The sequence below is a fragment of the Herpailurus yagouaroundi genome, unplaced genomic scaffold (assembly GCF_014898765.1).
Source record: "Herpailurus yagouaroundi ecotype Mexico unplaced genomic scaffold, PumYag 185, whole genome shotgun sequence".
NCBI lineage: Eukaryota > Metazoa > Chordata > Mammalia > Carnivora > Felidae > Herpailurus > Herpailurus yagouaroundi.
In genome coordinates, this window is record NW_024412416.1 from 28,332,929 (window position 1) to 28,360,014 (window position 27,086).

The window sequence follows — 27,086 nt, forward strand, 5'->3', positions numbered from 1 at the left end:
TGAGAAAGTGGCATCACCCTGCTCTCTGGTCTCCGGAGTGGAGACCTGGCACCTACTAACAGGAATCTCTCACAGATTGAAGAATTTCCCTCTTGTGTTCCTGGCTTCTGTCAGATTCCTGCTCTCACCCTGTCTGTGACAAGGCTGTTGGCATGCCTAGGGCCACAGTTCTCCTGTATTTTGTCTCTGGCCTGTGACTGGGATTCAGAAATCCAAATCTTAAAGGACCCTTGCAGGGTGTGGAACTGCTTCCCTCCCACAGAGGAGAGACTTGCCATGGTGCATCTGATGCTGTTTTGTCCCAGCAAAGCAGTTGTATGGCTGCACTCGTGCTTAGAGTTTATTGTGAAACAGTGAAAAGCAGCAACCAGGTTATCTACTCTCTGTGTGAGCTTCTGTCCCTTGCTGTTGAACAGTTACTCAATGGCGACCATCAGTCTTTTGTCCTTGGAGAGGCAGTATACCCTGTTCCAAATGTACTCCAGGAAGGGGAATGTTCTCTCCCAGTGCAGCCCAGGGATTCCCTACACCATGCTCTTTGCTCCAAGGCCTCTGCCCTCCTTCACCCCAGGAACTCCACTGCACTCACCAGCTCAACTCTGCTGAATGGTGTAGACTTCTAAAAGCTCAGAATTTGAGCTCTGCTGCTTGTAAAAACTTGTGATCCATCCTCCTGATCCCCAGTCAGTGGTTTTGGGGAAGTGTTTTTCTTACACAAACCCAACACACTGCTATCTCTCCCCCTCTCTCTTTCTCTCTCTCTCATCTCTTTGCAAAAAGGCTCTCTTTCCTCTGTGGCGGCTTTTCTCTCCCCTAATTTATGTCTCTGCACCTTGTACCTACCACAGTGTCTCCCTCTAATTGTGCATATTGTTCTTTTCACCCTCAGATCGATTTCCTAGGTGTTCAGAATGATTTGTTGTTAATCTAGCTGTGTTTGAGGGACGAGGCAAGCCCAGGATCCCCCTCCTACTCCACCATCTTAACTCTCTCCTCAGCTGTCTTCTTTGTTATTATATAGTGTCCTTTCTTGTCTCTTGTTACACTTTTTGTTTTTGTCTATTTTGTCTGATAATGGTATTGCTTCACACACTTTCTTTTGACATCCATTTGCATGACAGATGATTCTCCATTCCTTCACTTTTTTTTAAGTTTGTTTATTTATTTATTTTTTGAGAGAGACAGAGACAGCATAAGCAAAGGAGAGGCAGAGAAAGGCATATATATATATGAAGAGGCATATATATATATACATATATATGTATATATATACATATGACATATACCATATTAAGTTGATTGTCGTTTAAGTTTGAACCCATTCTTTACTCTTCTCTCCTCACATTTTAGCTATGTGTTATTGTATTTTATATACTTTTTTGTGTGTGAGTTCCTTGACTGATTTTTTATAGAAATAGTCACTTTTAATGCATTTGTGTTTCCTACCTCTATACTCACTTTTGGGCTCTCCTTTCCAAAGTGCCCCCTTTAATATTTCTTGTAGAGTTGGCTTAGTGGTCACAAGCTCCTTTAGTTTTTGTTTGTCTGGGAAACTCTACGTCTCTCCTTACTGTGAATGATAGCCTGGCTGGATAGAATATTCTTGGCTGCAGACTTTTCGTATTCAGTACTTTGAATGTATCATGCTGCTCTCTTCTGCTTTGCAAAGTTTCTGCTGAAAATCCCCTGCTAGCCTTATGTGTTTTCCCATGTAAGTTATTATCTTTTTTTTACTTTACATTTTAAAATTTTATATTTTTCAGTATGTTTTGTCAACTTAATTACAGTATTTCTTGGTGTGGTTCTGCTTTTGTTGATTTTGTTGGGGTTTCTCTCTGCCTCCTGGATCTGGATATCTGTTTCTTCTCCCCAGATTAGGGAAGGTTTCATCTATTTTTTTCTTCAATTACATTTTCCTCCTCCCTTTTCTCTTCTTCTGGGATTCAGATAATATGAATGTTGTTACATTTGATGGAGTCACTGATTTCCCTAAGTCTTTTCTCATCATGCATAATTCCTTTATCTCTCTTTTCTTAAGTTTAATGACTTTCCATTACTCTATCTTCTAGGTCATTAATTTGTTCCTCTGCTTCTTCCAGCATGCTGATCATTCCATCAAGCATGTTTCTCATTTTATTTATTGAACCCTTTGTCTGTACTATTCCTTATTTCTGTGTTAAGGGTCTCACTCATGTCTCCCATTCCTTTCTCAAGTCCAATGAGTATCCTTGTGGTCATTATTTTATATTCTCTATCAGGCATATTACTTGTATCTGTTTTGCTTAGATCACTGGCCATGACCTTGTCCTGCTCTTTCATTTGGAATAAATTTCTCTGTCTTCTCATTTTGTCTAAGTCTGTGCCTCTTTCTCTGTGTTAGGAACATCAGCTGTGTCTCCTATTCTTAAGGGTATTGGCCTTATGAAGAATAGGTCACGTAGTGCACTGCAGTATAGTATCCTTCAGTGCCCAGGGCCTGGGACTTCCAGGTGTATCTCCACTGTGTGCTGCATGTGCTCTTCTGTTTTCTCCGGGCTGCTTTATCCCTCAGGCCAGTTGTCTGCAAAGGCTCACTTTGTCTGTTGTGGGCAGTTTTGGATTCCTAGCCTGAATGTGACATATTTTTACTAGGTGTACTCTGGTCCTTTGTGAAATGAGACCTGTCACCACCACCACCTGAATCCAGGCTCTGCAAAACCCTTGGGGAAGTACAGTGTGAGCAGGTCTTCTAGGGGTGGGGCCTACTGCATGTGGACAGAGGCAAGGATGAATTGGAGGAGTAGTTCCACCCGAGTGTGTGTGGGATGGGGTAGGGTTTGGTGTAATTAAGTAGTGCCACCTGCAGGTGGTCCTGTGGTTTTGAGAGATAGGGAAAGGTAATGGCACTATCCAGTTCCTTTGTTCTTGGAGGGGTTTTCTGTGAACACTGTCTCTCTAGAATGCACTCTGAAATGAATGAATAGCCTTCCCATTGTGTATCCCTGGCGCTCTTCAGATTGCTGTTTCCACATTGTATGTCTGTGAGTTGTTGCCTGCCTCTGTTCCAAGAGCAGCATGATACCCTCCAGTCTCTATCCCATCCTAGCCCACTGACCTTTAAAAGTCCAGGCTTTAAGTCTGGCTCATTGCCAGAACTCATGAAATTCAACCCCTCTCACCTTCTAAGGCAATTGCTATAGGGATTTGTTTTCCCTGCATATTCTCCTGTGTGCTAGTCTGTCTTTCATCCATCTCTGCAGCCACAGCTCCCTTCCCATCACAATGGCCACAACCTGTTTCCCTCCCGAACCACAGCTCTGCACTAATTACCCTCTTTGATGTGACCTCTCCTCTACTGTTAGCTGTGCAGTTGTTCTGCCAGTCTTTAGGTCAATTTATGGGGGTATTTAGAATGATGTGATAGTTATCTAGTTGTATTCATGGGACAAGGGGAACTTATGGTCCTCCTACTCTGCCACCATCTTCCAACCTCTGTAACTTCTTTTGTTCTATATGATTGGTGCTTTTTTATTTGATTTCTGCCTAAGAAATCTTCGTTTCTCCTCAGGTCATGATGCCTTTGTCCTGTGTTTTCCTCTAGTAGTTTGTAGATTTAGCTTTTACCTTTAGGTCTGTAAGCTATTGAGTTAACTTTTGGGTATAGCTGAGGCATGAATCAAGGTTCAATATTTTCCCTACTGATATCTAGTTGATGCAGCACCATTTATTAAAGTGACTTCCTCATTGAATTATACTGCCACTTCAGCCCATGATTCGACTGTACATGTATGGTTCTATTTCTGAACTGTGTTGTGTTTCATTGTATATGTCTATCCTTATGCCAGTGCCACACTGTCTTGATTATGTAGTTATAGTAAAATTTACAATCAGATAGTATAAGCCCTACAACTTTATTCCTCTTTTTCATTTATTTTTGGGACAGAGAGAGACAGAGCATGAACGGGGGAGGGGCAGAGAGAGAGGGAGACACAGAATCGGAAACAGGCTCCAGGCTCTGAGCCATCAGCCTAGAGCCCGACGCGGGGCTCGAACTCACGGACCGCGAGATCGTGACCTGGCTGAAGTCGGGCGCTTAACCGACTGCACCACCCAGGCGCCCCTGTTCCTCTTTTTCAAGACTGCCAGACTATTTCTATAGGAAAATAAGTTCCACATATTTAATAATTGATGTACAAAAGAACTTCAAATGCTAAATCGATTTATAAGTTGGTGAATACCAGTGCTCAAATTGATTCTAATTAATACCCCCATCTAGCTACGTTGGTGTTTGGAAATAAAATTTCTTATTAGTCCTTTTTAAAGAACTCTGAAAACTGTAGCATCATTTTGCACATTTTTTTTAAGTTGAAGCATTAATTAATTAGTAAAGGACATAGTGATGCACTCTATTTTTGCTGTTTGCAGCAACTTCTATTGTTGCTCTAGGAGCATGCATGAAAGGAAGCCATTTTTCCATGGTATAATCCAAAAGGTAAATAAACTAGATGACTATTTTTGTACTAGAAAGTCATATTTAAGGATATTTCTGATGTACTTACATAACTTAATGGAAGATTTCAAAAGCTACAAGTCCATGGTTGGACAGCATCACTGCCAATTGATGTTATCATCTTGACAAGTCTTTTTTGTATTCACACAACATTTCTTTGTTTTATAGTTCTGCTGTTATAAACAGTCATTCAACTCTCAGCACCCAGGGGTTCCAATGTGAGACAAATACCCCTACAACTTAACTATTAGGATCACTGCAGCCCATACGTAGGAGTGGAGGAGAGGACATGTGAGCGTAGCCAAACAAACAAAAAATCCTCAGTGTTCTACAATTCTGTGCCTCTCTGTTCTTGCTGATCCCAGAGGACTTGAAGTGTCCTGGGAAGCAGCTGGGAAACGGAGTGTGGGCATAAGCTTGAATGAGTGCCTCCTGATGTAAGGTGAGTGACTTTAAAATCTTTAGGTACAGTGATGTTTGAAGATGAAACTGTGAAGAAACCAACTGGTTTTAGAATAAGAGAAAAATTTCTATTTATGACAGAGGCTGAGAGCTGTTATGGAATGCAGGCATCCGGGAGCTCATGGCTATAAAAAGAGGAAGGAACCTGAGGCAGCCAGCTCAGCAAGGAGGCTGTGCACAGGTGGATGGGCAAGCCAGCCTATCCACCCTTAAGCAGAGCACTTGTTTGAGGGATACTACTCATTTGAAGCCCTTGGGGACCACCTGCAGGAGCTTCACTTTGGTTTCTAGTAAAGGGTGTGGGACAGGTATACAGACAGAAAATCTGACTTATTAAATGTCCATGGAAGCAGAAAAGTTTTGCCTGATATTGCCCTAAAATGTGAGGGTGATCTAAAAAGCTTTTGGATTTCAGCAAATGCAAGCTCCTCCTGGTGCATATAAGTGGAAGAGTCTGAGACACTTGGAGCTGATTTGTATCCTTTGACAAAAGGGAGACCAAAAGCCTATTTCCCCATCCCTGGGTACCTTGTATCCCAGGTTTTTCCCCATTTTAGTTAACACTTTTTTTCCTAAACCTCCAAATGCATGTGCTATATGGTGGTAAATGGTGTTGGGTAATGTAGCAGTGAAAGAGGAGAACCCTCTTTGTGAGACCCACAATGCAATGGGTCTCATTGCATTGGCTCCTGGCATCCTTGGACCAGTTTCTGCCCCAGGAGGGTCACCCATATTCCAGATACTGCTGCGGCAGCAATCCCTGACTCCATAAGCACTGATGACCAAACTATATTCATTGCAATAAAAGGAGTTGACCATTCTCTGCCCCCAACATTCTGTTTCCCCACAATTGTGACCGATTCCTCAATTTTAAAGTCCCTCAAATCTTGTTATATCTAATACAGAACTTTTTAAAAAGTTCAGTAGATTATTGTGCGCATCTGCCATACAAATGAGCTTCAAGATATTGTAGGATGATGTACATTTACAATTATTTAAATTAATGAGAATATTTATTTATACACAAAAGAGAAGTGGAGTGATTATACTAATATGAAACAAAGTAGATTTTTAACACAAAATTGTTATTAGAAACAAAGGACAGGGGCGCCTGGGTGGCTCAGTCGGTTGAGCGTCCGACTTCGGCTCAGGTCGCGATCTCGCGGTCCGCGAGTTCGAGCCCGGCGTTGGGCTCTGGGCTGATGGCTCGGAGCCTGGAGCCTGCTTCCGGTTCTGTGTCTCCCTCTCTCTCTGCCCCTCCCCGGTTCATGCTGTGTCTCTCTCTGTCTCAAAAATAAATAAACGTTAAAAAATTTTTATAAAAAAAAAACAAAGGACATTTTATAACAATGAAATGGTCCATCTATGAGGATGATGTAGCAATTCTAAATCAGTATGTACCTGACAGCAGTCTCAAAATAGATTAAAATTGACAAATAAAAGAAGTAGAAAATTCAGTGATAATAGTTGGAGACTTTAGTATGCTACTTTCAAAAATTTATTTAATAAAGTTTTTATAGAAAACTAGGCAGAAGATCAACAAGGAATAGAAGACTTGAATGATACTATAAACCAACTGACGTTAAATATTGTAATTATTACAGTTGGATTTATGTATGCCATTTACTCTTTGTTGTATATGCTTCATATACTTTGTTTCTATACTCATTTTATTTGCATAAAGTGAATTTTTCTAGTGTAATATTTTATTCCTTTAGTGATTTTTCACTATGTATATATGTTTTTTGAAGTACAGTTGACATACAACATTATATTAGTTTCAGGTGTACAATGTAGTGATTTGACATTGCCATACATTACAAAATGATCACCATGACAAGTCTAGTTACCATCTGTCACCACATGTAGTTATTAAGGTATAACTGACTATATTCCCTTTGCTTTCTTTGTATCCCCATGCCTTATTTTATAACTGGAAGTTTGTACTTCTTAATCCTCTTCACCTATTTTGCCCATCTTTCCCCTGCCCCCTCTTCACCCCTCTGGCAACAGTTTGTTCTTTGTTTTTATGAGTCTGTTTCTATTTTGTTTTCTTTGTTCATTTTTTGTTTGTTTTTTAGATTCCACATGTAAGTGATATCACACCAAATATGTCTTTCTTTGTCTGACTTCATTTCGCATAATACTGTCTGGTTCACCCATGTTGTCACAAATGGCAAGGTTTCATTCTTTTTTATGACTAATATTCCACTCTATGTATATGTGTATATATATATATATATTTATATCTCTATCTATCTATCTATCTATCTATCCACACACATACCCCACATCTTTATCCATTCATCTGTCAGTGGGTACTTAGGTTGCTTCCATAATTTGGCTATTGTAAATAATCTTGCAATAAACATAGGGTGCATATACCTTTTCCAATTAGTATTTTTGTTGTCTTTAGGTAGATACCTAGGGATAGAGTTACTAAATCATATGGTAGTTTTGTTTTTAATTTTTTGAGGAAACTTTATATAGTTTTTCTTAGCTGTTACACCAATTTATGTCCCACCACAACAGTGCATAAGGGTTTAATGCATGAGGGTTTATCCATATCCTTACCAACATGTGATTTCTTGTCTTTTTGATGATGAGTGATGTTGAGCATCTTCTCATGTGTGTGTTGGCCATCTGTATGTCCTCTGTGGAGAAATATCTATTCAGTTCCTCTGTCCATTTATTAATCAGATTATTTGGGGTTTTTTGGTATTGGGTTGTATGGATTCTTTATATAATTTGGATGTTAATTGCTTATCAGGTATGTGATTTGCAGATATTGTCTCCCATTCATCATGTTGCCTTTTTGTTTTGTTGATGGTTTCCTTGGCTGTGCTAAAGGTTTTTAGTTTGATATAGTCCTAATAGTTTATTTTTGGTTATGTTTCCCTTGCCTGAGGAGATAATTCAGAAAAATATTGTGGAGGCTGATGTCCCAAGAAATTACTGCATATGTTTTCTTTTAGGAGTTTAATGTTTTCAGGTCTCACATTTAAGTGGTTAGCCCATTTTAGTTAACTTTGATATATGGTGGAAGAAAGTGATCTAGTTTCATTCTTTCACATGTAAACGAGCAGTTTTCTCAACACCATTTATTGGAAAGACTTTTCCCCCCATTGTATATTCTTGCCTCCTTTGTTGTAGATTGCCCATGTAAGCATGTGTTTATAACTGGGCTCTATTTTCTGCTCTGTTGATCTATGTGTCTGTGTGTGTGTGTGTGTGTGTGTGTGTGTGTGTGTGTGTGCACCAATAATGTACTGTTTTGATTACTAGAGCTTTGTAGTGTAGTTTGAAATCAAGGAGCATGATACCTCCAGCTTAGATCTTTCTTAAGAATATTTTGGTTATTTTTGGGTCTTTTGTGGTTCTATACAAATTTTAGGATTGTCTGTAATATTTCTGTGAAAAAAAATGCCATTGATAATTTTGATAGAGATTGTATTGAATCTGTAGATTGCTTTGAGTATACACATTTTAACAATATTAATTCTTCTAATCCATGAGCAGGGTTTATCTTTCCATTTGTATGTGTCGTCTTCAGTTTCTTTCATGAGTGGCTTACAGTTTTCACTATAAGGTCTTTCACCTCCTTGGTTAAATGCTTAGGTATTTTATCTTTCTGATGCAGTTGTAAATGGGATTATTTTTTTAACTTCTCTTTCTGCTAGGTCATTATAAGTGTATATACACTTACATATAATGTGTATACATTATAAGTGTACACAACAGATTTTTGTATGTCCATTTTGTATCCTGAAAATTTACTTAATTCATCTATTGTAATCATTTTTTAGAGGAGTCTTTAGGGTTTTCTATATATATAGTTTTATGTCATCTGCAAATAGTGACAGTTTTCCTTTTTTACCAATTTGGATGCCTTTTCTTTCTTTTTATAGTTTTGAGTGTTTTTTGTTTGTTTTTGTTTTTGTTTTGTTTTTCTGCTTTTTTGCTTTTTCTTTTTTTGCTTTGCTGTGGCTAGAATATCCAGTACTATGTTGAATAAAAGTGGTGAGAGTGAGCATCTTTGTCTTATTCCTGATTTTAAAAGCTTTTCCTTGTTGTGTATGATGTTAGCTGAGGGTTTGTCGTATGTGGTAATGTCATATATGGTATATATGTACGTATGTGCGTATTTAAGTTTTATTTATTTTTTTAAGTAATCTCTATACCTAATGTGGGGCTTGAATGCATGACCCCAAAGTCAAGAGTCACATGTTCTTCAGACTGAGCCAGCTGGGCACCCCTATGTGGTTTATTTAATGTTGAAGTTTATTCCCTCTCTTCCCACTTTGTGAAGTTTTTATTTGTAAATGGATGTTGAATTTTGTCTAATACATTTTTTGCAACTATTGAGATGATCATATGATTTTTCTCGTTTACTTTGTGAATATAGTGTACCAGGTTGGTTGATTTGTGGATATTGAACCATTTGCATCCCTGGAATAAATCTCACTTAATTGTGGTAATGATCCTTTTAATGTATTGTTGAACTCAGTTTGCTAATATTTTCTTGAGGATTTTTGCACCTATATTCATTCATTAAGAATATTGACTTGTAATTTTTATTTTTTTTTTTGTAGTCTCTTTGTCTGGCTTTGGTATCAGGGTAATGCATGTCTAGTAGAATGAATCTGGAAACATTTCTTCCTATTCAAATTTTTTGGAGTAGTTGGGGAAGGATAGGTATTAACTCTTCATGAAATGTTTGGTAGAATTTACCTGTGAAGTGTCTATTCCTAGGCTTTTGTTTGTTGGGAATTTATTATTTTTTTTAATTTAAATTTTAGTTAACATATAGTACAGTATTGGTTTCAGGAGTAGAATTCAGCAATTCATCACTTACATACAACACGCAGTACTCACTACAAGTGCCCTCCTTAATACCCATCATTCATCTAGCCCATCTCCCAGCCATCTTCCTCCAGCAACCCTCAGTTTGTTCTCTATCATTAAGAGTCTCTTGTGCTTTGTTTCCTTCTCTCTTCTCCCCCCCTCCATCTGTTCCTCTGTTTTGTATCTTTTTTTTTTTAATTTTTTTTAACGTTTATTTATTTTTGAGACAGAGAGAGACAGAGCATGAACGGGGGAGGGGCAGAGAGAGAGGGAGACACAGAATCAGAAGCAGGCTCCAGGCTCTGAGCCATCAGCCCACAGCCCGACGCGGGGCTCGAACTCAAGGACCGTGAGATCGTGACCTGAGCTGAAGTCGCAGGCTTAACCGACTGAGCCACCCAGGCGCCCCTGTTTTGTATCTTAAATTATACATATGAATGAAATCATATGGTATTTATCTTTCTCTGATTTTGCTTAATTCCATCCACATCATTGCAAATGGCAAGTTTTCATTCTTTTTGATGGCTGAGTAACATTCCTATATAAATATATCACATCTTCTTTATTCATCAGTCGATGGACATTTGGCTCTATCCATAGCTTGGCCGTTGTTAATAATGCTGCTTTAAGGGGCGCCTGGGAGGCTTAGTCGGTTAAGCGTCCGACTTCAGCTCAGGTCACGATCTCACAGTTCATGCTCTGTCTCTGTCTCAAAAATAATTAAATGTTAAAAAAAAAAATAATGCTGCTTTAAACATTGGGGGCATGTCCTCCTTCAAATCTGTAGTTTTGTATCCTTTAGGTAAATACCTTGTAGTACAATTGCTAGATGGTAGGGTAGTTCTATTTTGGACTTTTTGAGGAGGCTTCATGTTGTTCTCCAGAGTGGCGCACCAGTTTTCATTACCACATCCTTGCCAACACCTGTTTGTTGTTTTTTTTTCTGTTGTTAATTTTAGGGATTCAGACAGGTGTGAGGTGGTATCTCATCATGGTTTTGATTTGTATTTCCCTGATCATGAGTGATGTAGAGCATTTTTTCATGTGTCTGTTAGCCATCTGGATGTCTTCTTTGGACAAGTGTCTATTCATATCTTCTGCTTATTTCTTAACTGGATTATTTGTTTTTTGGGTGTTGAGTTTGCTAACTTCATAGATTTTGGATAGTAACCCTTTATCAGATATGTCATTTGCAAATATCTGGTCCCTTCCCTAAGCTACCTTTTAGTTTTGTTGATTCTTTCATTCAGTGTGCAGAAGCTTTTAATTTTGATGAAGTCCCAAAGTTTTTTTTTTTTTTGCTTTTGTTTCCCTTGCCTCTGATGATGTATATGCAAGAAGTTGTTGTGGCTGATGTCGAAGAGGTTGCTGCCTGTGTTCTCCTCTAGGATTTTGATGGTTTCCTGTCTCACATTTAGGTCTTTCATCCATTTTGAGTTTATTTTTGTATATGGTTTAAGAAAGTGGTCCAATTTCATTCTTCTGCATGTTGCTATCCAGTTTTCCCAACATCATTTGTTGAAGAAACTTTTTCCATTGGATATTCTTTCTTGCTCTGTCAAAGATAAATTGGCCATACACTTGTGGGTCCGTTTCTGGATTTTCTATGCTGTTCCATTGATTTATTGTTTTTGTGCCAGTACCATACTATTTTGACTACAGCTTTATAATACAGCTGAATTCTGGAATTATGATGCCTCCAGTTTTGTTTTTCTTTTTCAGGATTGTTTTGCCTATTCAGGGTCTTTTGTGGTTCCGTACAAATTTTAGGATTGTTTGTTCTAGCTCTGTGAAAAATGCTTGTGGTGTTTTGATGGGGATTGCACTAAATGTGTAGATTGCTTTGAGTAGTATAGACATTATAACAACAGTCTTCCAATCCATTAGCATGGAATGTTTTTCTGTTTCTTTGTGTCCTCTTCAATTTCTTTCTTAAGTTTTCTATAATTTTCAGAGTACAGATCTTTTACCTCTTTGGTTTGGTTTATTCCTAGGTATCTAATTGTTTTTGATGCAATTGCAGATAGGATCTATTCCTTGATTTCTCTTTCTGCTGCTTCATTATTGGTGTATACGAATACAACTGATATCTGTACATTGATTTTATATTCTGTGTCTTAGATGAATTCATGTATTAGTTGTAGTAATTTTTTGGTGAAATCTTTCTGGTTTTCTATATAGAGTGTCATGTTATCTGCAGAGTGTAAGTTTGACTTCCTCCTTGCTGATTTGGATGCCTTTTATTTCTTTTTGCTACCTAATTGCTGAGGCTAAGACTTCCGGTACTATGTTAAATAGTACCAGCATCCTTGTCTTGTTCCTGACAGTAGGGGAAAGGCTCTCAGCTTTTCCCCATTGAGGATGACATTAGCTATGGGTCTTTTATATATAGCCTTTATGATTTTGAGGTATGTTCCTTCTATCCCTCCTTTCTTGAGGGTTTTTAATCAAGAAAGGATGCTGTATTTTGTAGATGCTTTTTCTACATTGATTGACAGGATTGTATGGTTCTTATTATTTTATTTCTTTTATTGACATAGTGTATCACATTGATTTGTGAATATTGAATCAGTCTGCAGCCCAGGAGTAAGTCACATTTGATCATGGTGAATAATTCTTTAATGTATTGTTGAGTTTGATTTGCTAGTATCCTTTGAGCATTTTTGCATCCGGTCTCATCAGGGATATTGGACTGTAATTATCCTTTTTAGTGGGGTCTTTGTCTGGTTTTGGAATCAAAGGTAATTCTGGCTTCATAGAAAGAGTTTGGATTTTTTTTTTAATTATTGATTCAGTTTCATTACTAGTAGTAGATTTGTTCAAATTTTTATTTTTTTCTGATTCAGCCTGGGAAGATTGTGTGCTTATATGAATTTATCCATTTTTCTAGGTTGTCCTATTTATTTACATATAATTGTTCATAGAAGTCATTTGTATTTCTGTGCTATCAGTTGTAAGTTCTCTTCTTTATTTTTGATTTTATTTATTTTGGGTCACTCTCTTTTTCTTGATGAGTGTGGCTAAGGGCTTATCAATTTTGTTTATTTTTTCAGAGAACCAGCTTTTGGTTTCATTGATGTTTTCTGTTGTTTTTTTTGTTTCTGATCTTTACTATTTTCTTCCTTCTATTAATTTGGGAGTTTTTTGTTCTTTTTCCACTTCCTTTATGTGTAAAGATAGGTGGTTTGAGATAGTTCTTGTTTCTTGAGGTAAGCCTGTATTGACATAAACATCTCTCTTAGAAACTGCTTTTGCTGCATCCCATAGATTTTGGAGTATTGTGTTTGTTTTTGGTTTGTCTTAAGGTATTTTATTTTTATTTTTATTTTTTTAATGTTTATTTTTGAGAAGGAGAGATCATGAATAAGGGACGTTCAGAGAGGGAGGGCGGACAGAGGATCCAAAGTGGGCTCCACATTGACAGCAGAGAGCCCAATGCAGGGCTCAAACTCACAAACTGTGAGATCATGACCTAAGCCAAAGTCAGATGCTTAACCAACTGAGCCACCCAGGTGCACCTGTCTTAAGGTATTTTTAAATTTCCTGTTTGATTTTTACATTGGCCCCTTAGTTGTTTAGTAGTATGCTGTTTTTAGCTTCCACTTGTTTGTGGGGTTTTTTTTTTTTCAGTTTTTTTCTTGCAGTTGATTTCTAGTTTCATACTGTAATTGTCAAAAGATGCTTGATATGATTTCAGTATTCTTGAATTTATTGTGACTTGTTTTGTGGTTCAATATGTGATCTATCCTGGAGAATGTTCATGTGCACTTGAAAAGAATGTGTATTTTGCTCTTTTTGGTTGGAAGGTTTTGTGTACATCTGTTAAGTCCATGTGGTCCATCTGGTCTAATGTGTCATTTATGTCCACTGTTTCTTTGTCCACTGTCTATCTGGATGACCTATCTGTTGATGTAAGTTGGGTATTAAAACCATTTACTCTTTTTTTTTTTAATTTTTTTTTCAACGTTTATTTATTTTGGGGACAGAGAGAGACAGAGCATGAACGGGGGAGGGGCAGAGAGAGAGGGAGACACAGAATCGGAAACAGGCTCCAGGCTCTGAGCCATCAGCCCAGAGCCTGACGCGGGGCTCGAACTCCCGGACCGCGAGATCGTGACCTGGCTGAAGTCGGACGCTTAACTGACTGCGCCACCCAGGCGCCCCAAAACCATTTACTCTTAATACATTACTGTAAATTTCTTTCTTAAATCTGTTAATATTTGCTTTATATACATAGATGCTCCTATATTGGATGCATAGATACCTAAAATCCCTATATCTTCTTGTGGATTTATCCCTTTATCATTATATAATACCTTTCTTTGTCTGTTGTAGTCTATTTTAAAGTCTATTTTGTCTGATATAAGTATTGCTATGCCAGTTTTCTTTTTATTTCTATTTGCATGGGTTATTGTTTTCCATCCTTTCATTTTCAGTATGTACATGTCTTTTGGTCTGAAGTGAGTCTCTTGTAAGCAGCATATGGTTGGATCTTGGTGTTTTTTTTGTTTTTTGTTTTTTTAATCCATTAAGCCACCCTATGTCTTTTGACTGGAGCATTCATCCAATTATGTTTCAAGTAATTATTGATAGACATGTACACATTGTCATTTTGTTCAGTGTTTTCTGTTTGTTCTTGTAGTTCTCTGTTCTTTTTTTTTTCTCTTGCTCTCTTTCTTTGTGAATCAATGATTTTATCTAGTGTTACTGTTGGATTCCTCTTTATTTTTTGTATATTATAGTTTTATGGTTTGAGGTTACTCTGAGGTTCATATATAACATTCTGTACATATAGCAGTGTATTTTAAGTTGATGGTTACTTAAGTTCAAACACTATGTAAAAATGCTACACTTTTACTTCCCTTCACATTTTAATTTTTTGATGTCATATTTTACATTTTTAAATTTTGTGGATCTCTTACTAATTATTTTAGACATAGTTGATTTTACTAATGTTGACTTTTAACCTTGATAATAGCTTTATAAGTGGTTGATCTACCACTTTTACTATATGTTTCCTTTTCTTAGTGAAATTTTTTCATTCATAATTTTCTTCTAGTTTTGGCCTTTTCTTTCTCACTTAAAGAATTTACTTCAACATTTCTTATAAGGCTGATTTAGTGATAATGAACTTCTTTAACTTTTGATTCCAAAACTCTGTATTTCTCCCTCAATTCTGAATGATAACCTTGCCAGGTAGGGTATTCTCAATAGTTTTTTTTGTTTGTTTGTTTGTTTTTTTAAGCACTTTGAATATTTCATTGTACTCCTTTATGGTCTGCAATGTTTCTGCTGAAAATCAGCTGACAGACTTACAGTGGTTCCCTTGCATGTAACTAATTGCTTTTTCCTTGCTGCTTTTAAGAGTTTGTCTTTAATTTTCTTATATTCTAATTATTATGTGTCTTTATATGAACATCTTTGGGCTCATCTTTTTTGGGACTCTCTTTACTTCCTTGACCTGGATGTTTGTTTCTTTTCCCAGATTAGGAATGTTTTCAGCTATGTTTTCATTCAAATAACTTTTTTGCCTTTTTTTCTCTCTCTTCTCCTTCTTGGACCTTTGTAATGCAATTGTTAGTGTGTTTGATGCTTTCCCAGGGGTTCCCTAAAGTATCTTTTAAAATCCATCCATCCTTCCTTTTTGCTGTTCTGCTTGGCTGAATTCCTCTTACCCTCTCTTCCAGATTCCTGATTTGTTCTTCTGTATTATGTAATCTGGTGTTGATTCTGTTTAGTATGTCTTTTATTTGTTATTGTATTCTTTAGCTCTGATTGAACTTTTTAATATTTTCTCTTTTGTTGAAGTTGTCCCTGAGATCATTCACTCTTCTCCCAAATTTGGTGAGCATCTTTATGACTATTATTTTGAACCATTTGTCAGGTAGCTTGCTTATCTACATTTCATTTAGTTCTTTTTTGAGGTTTTGTCTTATTCTTTCATTTGGACCATGTTCCTCTGTCTCCTCATTTTGTCTAACTCTCTGTGTTTATTTCTTTGCATTGAGTAGATCAACTATGTCTTCTGTTCTTGAAAGAGGGGCCTTATATACAGGGTCTCCTTTGGGGCCCAGAAGCACCATCCCCCCTGGTTATCAGAACTACATGCTCCAGGGATGTCGCCTCTGTGGGTTTCATATGTCCTCCTATCATGGCTGAGCCGTGACTGCTGTGGGCACACTGGTGGGCTTGACTGGCCCCTGGTGTGGTTGACTGTGAAACCAGGCCACTACTGTTGTGAGTGTGCTGGTGGGCAAGGATTCTCCTCCTTCCCTTCTGCCCTGTGGGAGTCCCTAGAGGAGGGTGTGGTTTCAGCTGATGCTTCCCACCAGGTGCTGTGGGGATGGGAGTTAGGTGGAAGCCACTTGGGAAGTGTGCCTGCTTGGGTGGGCAGGGTAGGTGGGGTGAGTCCCCAGGGTGGGGAGAGTGGTGCTAGCAAGGTGCATGGAAGTTACCAGAAATGGTAGCCACCAGCACCAGGTCAGCTAGTTAGAAGGAGAATAATAAAAATTGTACCACCACTTCCGTTCCTGGAGAAAGTTCTTATAGATCCCAGCCCCTCTAGCAGATACCCTAAAATTAGTCAAATAATCTCCTTCATGCATGGTCCAATTACTTTTCAAACTTCTGGCTCTATGCTGAGTCATGGAGTGAGTGGTATAGTGCTCTGGCTCTTTAAGATTGGAGTCTTAATATCCTGTAGCCCTTTGGTTCTTCTTGAGTTAAGCTGGGCTGATTTTCAAAGTCAGATTTTATATGGGCTCATCTACTCAGTGCAGGTCCTCAGGGTAGGGATGCCGGATGTGGGGCTTGATCCCCTTGCTCCCAAGAGATAACCTCCATTTTGTGATATCCCTCTGATTTTGGTTTGTTACTCTGGGGGCATGAGTTCCTACTAGACCCTCTGCCCCTCTTACCCATCTCTATATGGCTTTTTCATTATATTTTTAGTTGCAGAATAACTATTCTGTTAGTCTTAAGGTAGTTCTCCTAGAGAGTTGTTCTATAGGTAGCTGTAGTTTTGGTGTGCATGGGAGGAGGGGAGCTCAGGATCCTCCTGTTTTACCACTTGAATCTCACCCTCCTGATATTTTCCCTGTCAATGTATTTTTGCATTATATTTTTAGTGGTTGCTCTAAACTTACCATATACATCTTAACTTAGAAAATCTACTTTAGGGGCACCTGGGTGGCTCAGTCAGTTAAGTGGCTGACTTTGGCTCGGGTGATGGTCTCATGGTTTGTGAGTTTCAGCCCTGAGTTGGGCTCTGTGCTGACAGCTCAGAGCCAAGAGCCTGCTTCTGATTCTGTGTCTCCCTCTCTCTCTGCCCCTCCTGCTCATGCTTTGTCTCTCTCTCTCAAAAATAAATGAACATTAGAAAAAAATTTTTTTAAGAAATGTACTTTAGACTTATGCTAATTTAATTCTAATTAGCTATAGAAGCCTTGCTTGTATATTGCTGCTTCTTTTATTTGTGTTATTGTTTTTATGTTACAAACCCAACAATATATTGTTGCAATACATAATTAAAGTAATGCAAGCTTTATATAATTTTATGTCCTTAAAGAAGTTTCTAAAATAAAGAAAAGCAAATATAGATTTATAGAGTTTAATATGTTAACCATTTAAAAATTTTTTAAATTATTTTTATTTTTATTATTAAAGAGAGAGAGAGAGAGAGAGAGAGAGCGCGAGCTGGGGGAGAGGGAAAGAGGAAGACAGAGAGAGAATCTTAAGCTCCAAGCTCATGACCTGTGCTGAAATCAAGAGTCACTCAACCAACTGAGCCACCAAGGCACCCCATCGATATGTTAACCTTTTTATTTACCATTCTTTGTTCTCTTTATTTGTTCTTACGGCATTCAAGTTATTAAGTTACCGTGTCCTTACTCAGTAAAACGTTGATCACATCCACATCCTTCATGCTGTTATTGTTAAATATATTACAATTTTATGTATTATAAATCCAACAACAGTTCTGTGCACATATGTCCCATAGCTTTTCAAATCAGTTAAGGTGAGAAAGGGAAACAAATTTGTGTTTTGTAATTAAACATTTTTTAAAAATTGTAATTAAAATTTGCTAAGAAATCAGTTGTTAATTTACTGAGATTGTCTTGCGTATTATCATTCATTTTTCTATTGCTTCTCTTAAAATTTTTCTTCATCTTTGAGCATTTTTACCAATGTGACTTGTGTGTGGAACTCTTGGAGTTTGTTGAGCTTCTTGAATTTTCATCATGTTTCGTAAATTTCAGCCTTTTTCTCCTTGAATGTTTTTTCTTCTACTTCCTCTCTTCTCTCCTTCTGGTAGTAACATTATGACTGTGTTGATGTACTTAATGTTGTTTCACATTTTTCTAAGGTTCTGTTTATTTTTCTTTATGCTTTTCCCCCCCTTCAGAATGTACAGTCTTTATCAATCTATGTTCAAATTCACTAAATCTTTCTTTTGCCGAGAATATTCAAATTTGCTATTGATTTCTTTTTTCATTCCAGTATTGTACTTTTTAATTCCAGAATTTCAGTTTGGGTTTTTTTTTTTTTAAGTCATTTCTATCTCTTCATTAATACTCTCTATTTGATGAGAAGTTGTATTTACACATACCTTCTTTACTTCTTTAAGCATGGTTTCTTTACTTATTTGAACATATTTTTTTAAGTTTTTATCTTAATTCCAGTTAGTGACTTGAACATATTTTTAATGGATGGTTTGAGATTTTTGTGAAGTCTGAAATTGGGCCCTCTTACAGGCGGTTTTAGTTGCCTACATTTTCCCTGTTTGTATAGTGTATGTAATGTAGGTCACATTCTCCTGGCTTTTTTGCATGTCTTGTATTTAGGGAGCGGGGGTTCTTATTTTTATTATTACATGATCATGCCATCACACAGCATTTTTTTTTTCTTTGAACTTTTACACCTAATAGAAACCAACATCATTCAAGCACTTAATTATAGTTTACCTTGTGTTCTTTGCTTCTGTTTCATGTGTAACAAATGGAGCAAGAATATTTTATCTTTAATTATAATACAAATATACAATAAGTTATTCATGAACCTAAAATGTTCCTCATTCCCAGCATGCAGAATAAACAGGAAAACTTTGCCTTGCTTCCTCTTGATACTACTTAACCCCTAAGAGACCTACAAGGAAAAAGATGAAGACAAACTATCAAGAGCAAAAAGGCACAGAATCTCTGTAGAATGGTCCCTATACCCATCTTCTTAGTACATTTGAACACCAAAAAAAAAGACAGAAATAACAGTTTTCCCATCAAGAAGCACTGCCTGGAGAGTAACTTGACCCAGCATCTCCTCCTGAAGTTGAATAGCACCTAGGTTACAGGAGACCCCAAAGGTCTAGGGCTCAAGGACCACTAGATGGCAATAGTGTCATTGTAGGATGGACTGCAGATATTGTGGAGGCTCCAGGCACTCCTACCATGGGCGTTCTGGTTTATGATTCATAATGCTGGAAGCTCTTGACTTAGTTTATATCTCAAGATGATAGGGAGTCATGGGCTTAACATTTTCAGGCCTCTGTTGCTCCAGTTATTTTTTTATTGTTGTAAAATATGCATGCCATAAAATTTACTATTTTAACCATTTTTGATTGTATAGTTTGGCTGTGTTAAAGGCATTCATGTTGTGTTAGACATCACCAATATTCATCTCTAGAACTTTTTCATAATCTCCTTCGGAAACACTGTACCCATTTAACAGGAACCCCCGTTCTCACTCCCAGCCCCTATCACATTTTGTTTCTATGGAAGTGACTACTCTCAGTACCTCATGTTAAGTTCACTTATAAAATATTTGTTATTTTTTGACTTGCTGTTTCACTTAACATACTGTCTCTCAGGTTCATCTGTGCTGTAGCATGTATCAGAATTTCATTCCTCTTTAAGGTTGAATAACAATCTTTCTTATACCGTTTGCTGCTTTTTCATGTATAGCAAAAAGGACCATGTCCATTGTATTTTGTCTGTCCATTTGTTCATTCATCTGCTGTAGAACACTTGTTTCCACCTTTTGTCTATTGTGGATAATACTGGTATGAACATGATGTACAAATAAATATGTGTTTAAGTCCCCACTTTCAGTTCTTTTGGGTATATACCCTGAAGGGGAATTGCTGGATCATATGGTGATCCTATATGTAACCTCTTGAGGAACTGCCATTCCCTTTTCCACTGTGGGTGCACCATTTTCCATTTTCACCAGCAGTGCACATGGTTTCCAGTTTATCCACATCCTTACCAACACTTGTTTTGTTTTTGTGAATAGTAGTCACTTTAGTGGATGTGAAGTGATACGGGTTTGATTTGTGTTTCCCTAATGTTTACCAATGTTGAGCATCTGTTCATGTGCTTATTAGCCATTTGTGTATCTTTTTGGAGAAATGTCTATTCAAGTCTTTTGGCCATTTTTGAATTGGGTTGTTTTGTTGTTGTTTTGTCATGAATTTTGTTGATATCTGGACATTTTAGGTAATGTATGATAGCAACTCTGGAATTTGATTGACCTCCTTGTCTCGGTGGATTGTTTGCTTGTTTATTTGTTTAGTGACCTAAATTTTTTTAGTGGAGTATTTTGGTAAAGTCTGTTTCCCCTGTGAAGCCTGTAATGACACACACTTCAGAGGTTATAGTCTTGGGTATGTGCACCTTTACCTGAGATGACTAGCTGGGCTTTGACTGTTTCTTTACCTAATTTTTCTCTTGTCTGCCTCATTGGGTATCACATCTAGCTTTTAGTTGCTTCATAGTCTTGTCCAGTTAATTTAAGGCAGGTATATTTGTTGAGACTAGTTATTGGGAGTAGTTGGTAGCCTCTGATCTCTGCTTGCCTCTCTAAGCATGAGACTTGCACCCTACCTTCAGGCTTAAAACAGGATAGGATGATCAGGGCCTGTTGTACCAGGATAGAGTCTCTGGGTAGGGGCTGGGTTGGGGAAAGAAGTCCCTAAACTCTTGGATACACTGATCAGATATTTAGCCTATTCAACTTGAAGGGGATAAGAAATGCTGAAGAACTGCTCTTCCTGGTGATGGAGAGCTAAAGGGAGAGGGGACCTCATTTTCTTGGTTACCAGCCTGGAGTGGAGCTTCTGTGAAGCTGAATTGCAGTGAGGGAGAGAACAAATAGGTCTTAGCTCATGTGCTAAGGGCTTACACTGTTCTCACTGTGATTTAGTAGATTTTTCTTGAGTACACGTTTCTTTATTTGCTATATGCTTTTAGGGCAATTTCAGAGACTTGAAAAACAATTTTAATACTTTATTTGGCAGTTATTGTTGTTTCAGTGGGAAACTGGTCCACAGGGTTCCTCACACCAGCATTCTGGAAGTGGACTTCATGAACTTTCATTCTTTAAATTCAGCATGCAGGGGTGCCTGGCTGGCTTAGTTGGTAGAGCATGTGACTCTTGATTGTCATGAGTCAAGCCCCACATTGGGCATGGAGCCTACTTAAAATAAAAACTAAAACAATTTTTTTTCTTAAATATAGCATGTATTTGGGGGGTACTGGGGCATTCTTTTAAGTAGACACAGTGTGATTAACACACTCAGGAAATTCAACATGGATTTTGCACTAATATCTGGTAACTAGTCTACAGTGCTTCCTAGGAGGGGCTTTCTTGGGCTCAGCTGTACGGTCCACATTTGCCTCAGACACACTCAGGGACACAGGACAGGAGCCATAGCTAGTGCTGTGCCCTCTCCTGCTGAAGGTTGGCAGCAGAGGCAAAGCATGGCTCAGGGGCCTGGAGGCAGAGCTGCAGTAGGCAATGCCACAGCAGCCCTGCCTTATGAGCCTTGTGCCCCCTAGGGTAAAGTCACAGAGGCAGAGCTCCCAAGCCCCACAGGAGACATACTTGTTCCCAGAGGCATTGCACTCGGGAGTCCAAGTAATAGGATCTCTACCAGGTGTTCACTGACCTCCAGTCAGGTGCTATTTGTCCATCAGAGGTCATTTCTAAGTGTTATCCTCCAGCCACATGGCTGTCAGCTTCCTAGAACCAGAAAGTGAACCTTGAGTCACATTCTCATGTAGAAAGAAAATGGGTTTTATAAGTCTTTTCTTGACAACGGTCCATATTTAGATTTTGCCAATTGCCCTAATACTGTCCTTTATAGCAACGTTTTTTTTTTTTTTCATTTAGCATCTTATGTGTTGAGTTACCATGTCTTAGTTTTTTTTTTTTAATTTTTTTTTTCAACGTTTTTATTTATTTTTGGGACAGAGAGAGACAGAGCATGAACGGGGGAGGGGCAGAGAGAGAGGGAGACACAGAATCGGAAACAGGCTCCAGGCTCTGAGCCATCAGCCCAGAGCCTGACGCGGGTCTCGAACTCACGGACCGCGAGATCGTGACCTGGCTGAAGTCGGACGCTTAACCGACTGCGCCACCCAGGCGCCCCTGTCTTAGTTTTCTTTTATCTGCAACAGTTCTTTAGCCTTTCTTTGTCTTTAGAACCTTGTCTTTTAAAACATTTTTTTAATGCTTATTTATTTTTTGAGAGAGACAGAGCACAAGCAGGGGAGAGGCAAGAAAGAGGGAGACACAGAATCTGAAGCAGGCTGTCAGCCTGAGCTGTCAGCACAGAGCCCGACGTGGGGCTTGAACTCACTAACTGTGAGATCATGACCTGAGCCAAAGTCAGACTCTTAACTGAGCCAACCAGGTGCCCCAGGACCTTGCCTTTTTTAGAGTGCAAACCAGCAAATTCATAGTCTATTTCACAGTTTCCTCATATTTAAATTCAAGTGATGCACTTTGGCGGGAATACCAGATATAATGTTGTATCCTTCTCAGTGCATCCACTCAGGAAGCATGTAATATTGATTTGTCCCATTGCTGATGATAACTTGAGCCACTTGGTTAGGTGATGTCTGTCAGGGTCTATAGAGTACTGTAAAGGTAAGCTTTTCTCTTAATAATTAATGGAAAACTGATGGAGGTGATTAAGGGAGACTATGTGGCAATGTTATATTCCTCAACAAACTTTTATCCACTTGCTTTAATAACCATTAATGATTCTTGCTAAATTGGTTTTTATTGTGATGTTGCCAAATGATGATATTTTAACTCATCCATTCTTCCTACTCTGTCATTACTTATTAGCCCCATTTCACTGTTTTCAAGTACATATTGTAATACCTGTAATTCTGTTCCTCCATGAATCACTGACTTCCTGTGTTCATTATACTAAATTATTAAGAATTAGAACGTCCAGTTAGAATTAGGTACTTTATTTTTTAAAAAGTAATTTCCCTATAAAGGTAACTACAGAGTTACTTTTAAATGAGTATAGCTGATAACATGTTACATTCGTTTCAGATGTGCAACTTAGTGATTTGACAAGTTTATACATTATGCAGTGTTCACTGTAAGTATAGCTACCATCTGTCCCATTACATCCCTATTGTAACATCATTTACTACTGAATGAGAGAATATATTTGCAAATGATATATCTGATAAGGGTTAATATCCAAAATATTAAGATATAAGTTATCTTTATAGAACTTACACAACTCAACACCAAAAAAAACCCCAACATAGTTAAAAAATGGACACAAGATCTGAATAGACATTTTTCCTAAGAAGACATACAAGTGTCCAACAGACACATGGAAAGATGCTCAACATCACTCATCAGGGAAATGCAAATCAAAACCACAATAAGATATTATCTCACACCTATTAGAATGGCTAAACTCTAGAATTAGGTACTTTAACCTGAAGTGAAGAAACCTGTCAGACAAACATTTTGACATATCTGAAGTGGGACAAATCTGTGTCTCAACAGTTGGGAGACCATCTTGCTTCAGGTTCCTCATACAGGAAGGAGGGACCCATGTGATGGAGAGGCCTGGGCACCTGCTCATGGTTCTGTCTGACTATACATGGGGTATATGAGGGTAACCTAAGAGAGTACAAGAAACTGTGTAAAATGTCAAATCACTGAGTGAGAGAAAAGGTCTGCTGCCCAAATGGTTGAAAAGAGAGCCATATGAGAAAGGTAAATTTTGAAAATTGACTAACCTGTTTAAGCACCAAGTCATTGAAGCCTATACTAATAAAATTATCATATAAATGGCTTACAGTAAATGCATGAGAGAACTGGACTTCAACATAAAACTTCATGCCAAAGAATATTTGTGACTCTGGGTCACATGATGAGCTCAAACATGTTTCTTTAATAAAGGCTTGACTTGTTTGGGTCAGCTTGTGTTCATTGCAAAAAAATACCTGTATTTACCACTTTTAGTGGTTTTTCATGCTGCTATTTATAGACTAACTTAAAGATTCTTAAAATGGTGACTAAGCAGTATGGCATTCAATATTCTTTTCAATTTTATTTTCAAGTAAAAGTTCCTTTTTAAAGTATATAGTTTGTAAACCTCTTGCTTTGTACTTTTCTGACCTTTTTATCTCACTCTTTCATAGGTACTTCCTATTTAACAGACATTGTGTGGTGGGCAGGCACAATTGCAAGTAAGTACCCAGTGTGGTGAACAGTTTGATGTGCTTTCTTTCTTAAGATCAGTCATTCCTCTAGCAGGACTGCAGAGGTTGGAATGAGTGTGGCTGCATTCTTTGGACTGTGGACCAGGGTGGGAGTCACGGTTGGGAGGAGGTAGAGGGTCCTACTTCCTGCAATAAGCCCTGAATTTAGTCCAGGTCAGACTGTCCTGGTTCCAAAGAAATTAAAATAGCTCCTGCTTACTCATCTGTAGTCAGGCTGTTGGCACTTGGTGAAATTTCGTGTTTTGTCGAACGTAATTGGTTTTACAAAGGAGAGTTTCTTCAATCAGACTGATAAAAGAGGTCGCATGCAGAGGTTATGTGCTATCATATAAAAATTAATAGGATTAGAGTTCAGAACCCTAAATATATAAAGAAAAATTGTACTATAAAATTCAACAATATTATGAGGTTTATTTGTCACACATTGCCTTTCGGGCAAGATGTTACCTAGCAGATATTATTTCCTTTTATTGAGGAGCTCATCTTTAAGCTCTCTTAGTATAGCCCTGAATGCAGGCAGTTGTGTTTCTACCTGGTATATCAGCAGCGTGTCACTGTGGCCCAGTGGTCTATACTGGAGTTAAGTCCCAGGCCATTGAAGGGGCTCAAGAAATTCTACGCGATTAGTTGTAAAACAAGGATGTGTTAAGGGGAAAGTGGAAATATACTCTGTTGCGCCTACTGTCAATCATTGCCATTTAGTTTGGGAAATTCTACAGAGGAAACTAGTCTTCCAGTTTGGGTCAGTGACACTCTGGGGCCTGCTCTCCCCTGCCTTCAGGACCCTTAATTATGCAATAATGCTCCACATTTGCTTCCTTACAAGTAATAGAGAAGAAATAGCCCTTTCAGAACAGCTCCTTGCCCAATTAAACTCTGATCATTGCTGAAAGAGAGCTGTAATTGCAAGTGGTATCCTTGTGATTCTCTTGACAGTGGCTGTTGGCCAGATTGGAAACTTCCTGGCTTACACGGCGGTCCCCACAGTCCTGGTGACTCCACTGGGTGCCCTTGGAGTGCCGTTTGGGTGAGAGCTGGGAGTCTGTGTTTTTGTTTTTAACATGTAGTTAAAAAAAAAAACTTTCCATTTTAATTGTCTCTATAATAGTAAAAGCAAAATTGTAACTAATTGTAACTTCAGTATTCTCTGTATGGTTTAATTTTATCCTTTCAATTTTGTTTTGTGAATTATTAACCTTTCTCATAGAAATTTGCTTTGGTATATTTCAGACCCTAACTTATGTGTGGACATCAGTAAGTATGATCCTATCATTCTTCTGGTCTTTGCCCTGGAAGACTTAGAGACTAGAGTCTTCCTGCTGCCTTGACAAGTGATTCTGAGAAATCATTAAGCAAAACTAGTCAGTTACTGTTTTATCTGGGTAGCTAGAATCCTCTACCAGACACTGGACAATTCTCCCACTCCACCCTGGAAAATTATGGAGTTGGGACAAATGACACATGGGCACCAATGGGTGTAAAATAGAGTTCATGACTCATAACAATCTATAGCACATGGATCCCCACACCTAAGAGAAGGGTTTCTCTTTGGTCCAGAGGGAAATGAGGGAGGTGGGCTTTGGGTTTTTATTGTTAGAAAGTGAGTGGGATGGAGGTTCCCACACTCAGGTGGGGCTTGTGTGGTTTGAAATTTCTGCCAGTGCCAGGGACTGAGGACACCAAAGGTCTAAGGGTATGAGCAGGCTTTCTTAATCAGGTTGCCCAGATGTGGGGCAAAGGGAAAAAGGTAGGACTGGGGGCTCGAAGGCTGCCAGCCAGCATGCATTACAAGTAGAGTCTTTTTATTACATTTGGCATACCTAAAAAAATGATTTTATGAAACATTTATTAAATAGCTTAATACATATCCTCCTGTGAACCTATTTATATTCTGTTTTACCTTTGGAGAAGTTATTAATAAACAGAGATATAATAGAAGAGAAATAAAATCCAAGTTTCTAACTCATTTATTTATTGGTATTCTGCTGCATTCCAGACAGACTCTCAGAGAAGGGTGTCTTATGATTACATTTAAATTGTACTTTAAAGTTAATTAGGCTTTAAAATTCTGTAGGCTGAAAGCACAAACGTGTTTTCTAGAGGTTAACTTTGGAAATGTGTTTGTAGGATGTTGCTCTTATCCCAAAAGGCTAATATCGCATGTGGCTTGATGTTGCTTTGTGTCTGGATGGCCCTTAAGAGCTTGGATTGCATGAGTGGTGCTCACTTTGGGGAATCACTGCTCCAACTTCCTAGAGCCCAACCTCACTCTGATTTGTTCTCCTGAAAAAAAAAATCAGGCAAATAATCTGACCCTGGAATCTTTGCACATTGCACATTTAATATGCATATATTAAAATACCTTGCTTAGTTAGGACCCAAAGAACTGTTTCTGTGGACTTTAGCAGTTATTAAGTCACCTCACCAGAAATGTTCACTTCTCCAAATATTCAGGAGATAGACTAGAAATAGAATACAGAGCCCCAAAATAGGTCCACTTTTCTCTGTAATGACTCAGTGTATGATAATCATAACAACATAGTATTTTTAAAAGAAGTTTAGGGGGGCGCCTGGGTGGCGCAGTCGGTTGAGCGTCCGACTTCAGCCAGGTCACGATCTCGCGGTCCGTGAGTTCGAGCCCCGCGTCGGGCTCTGGGCTGATGGCTCAGAGCCTGGAGCCTGTTTCCGATTCTGTGTCTCCCTCTCTCTCTGCCCCTCCCCCGTTCATGCTCTGTCTCTCTCTGTCCCAAAAT

The 27,086-nt window shown here is 38.3% G+C and overlaps 1 protein-coding gene across 3 annotated transcripts in view; it reads left to right on the forward strand.

Moving 5' to 3' along the window:
- NIPA1 (NIPA magnesium transporter 1) overlaps positions 1-27,086 on the forward strand; it is a 104,103-nt gene that overhangs the window by 15,309 nt on the left and 61,708 nt on the right. The window contains exons 1-3 of one of the 3 annotated variants that reach the window (XM_040493894.1): positions 4,828-4,931; positions 24,253-24,300; positions 25,270-25,360. In XM_040493894.1, the coding sequence (XP_040349828.1) occupies position 24,300; positions 25,270-25,360 (92 nt within the window). In that variant the 5' untranslated portion in view covers positions 4,828-4,931; positions 24,253-24,299. Of the gene's footprint in view, positions 1-4,827; positions 4,932-23,164; positions 23,190-24,252; positions 24,301-25,269; positions 25,361-27,086 lie in introns of those variants that run through there. The other 2 variants (XM_040493895.1, XM_040493893.1) reach the window with 2 other exon arrangements.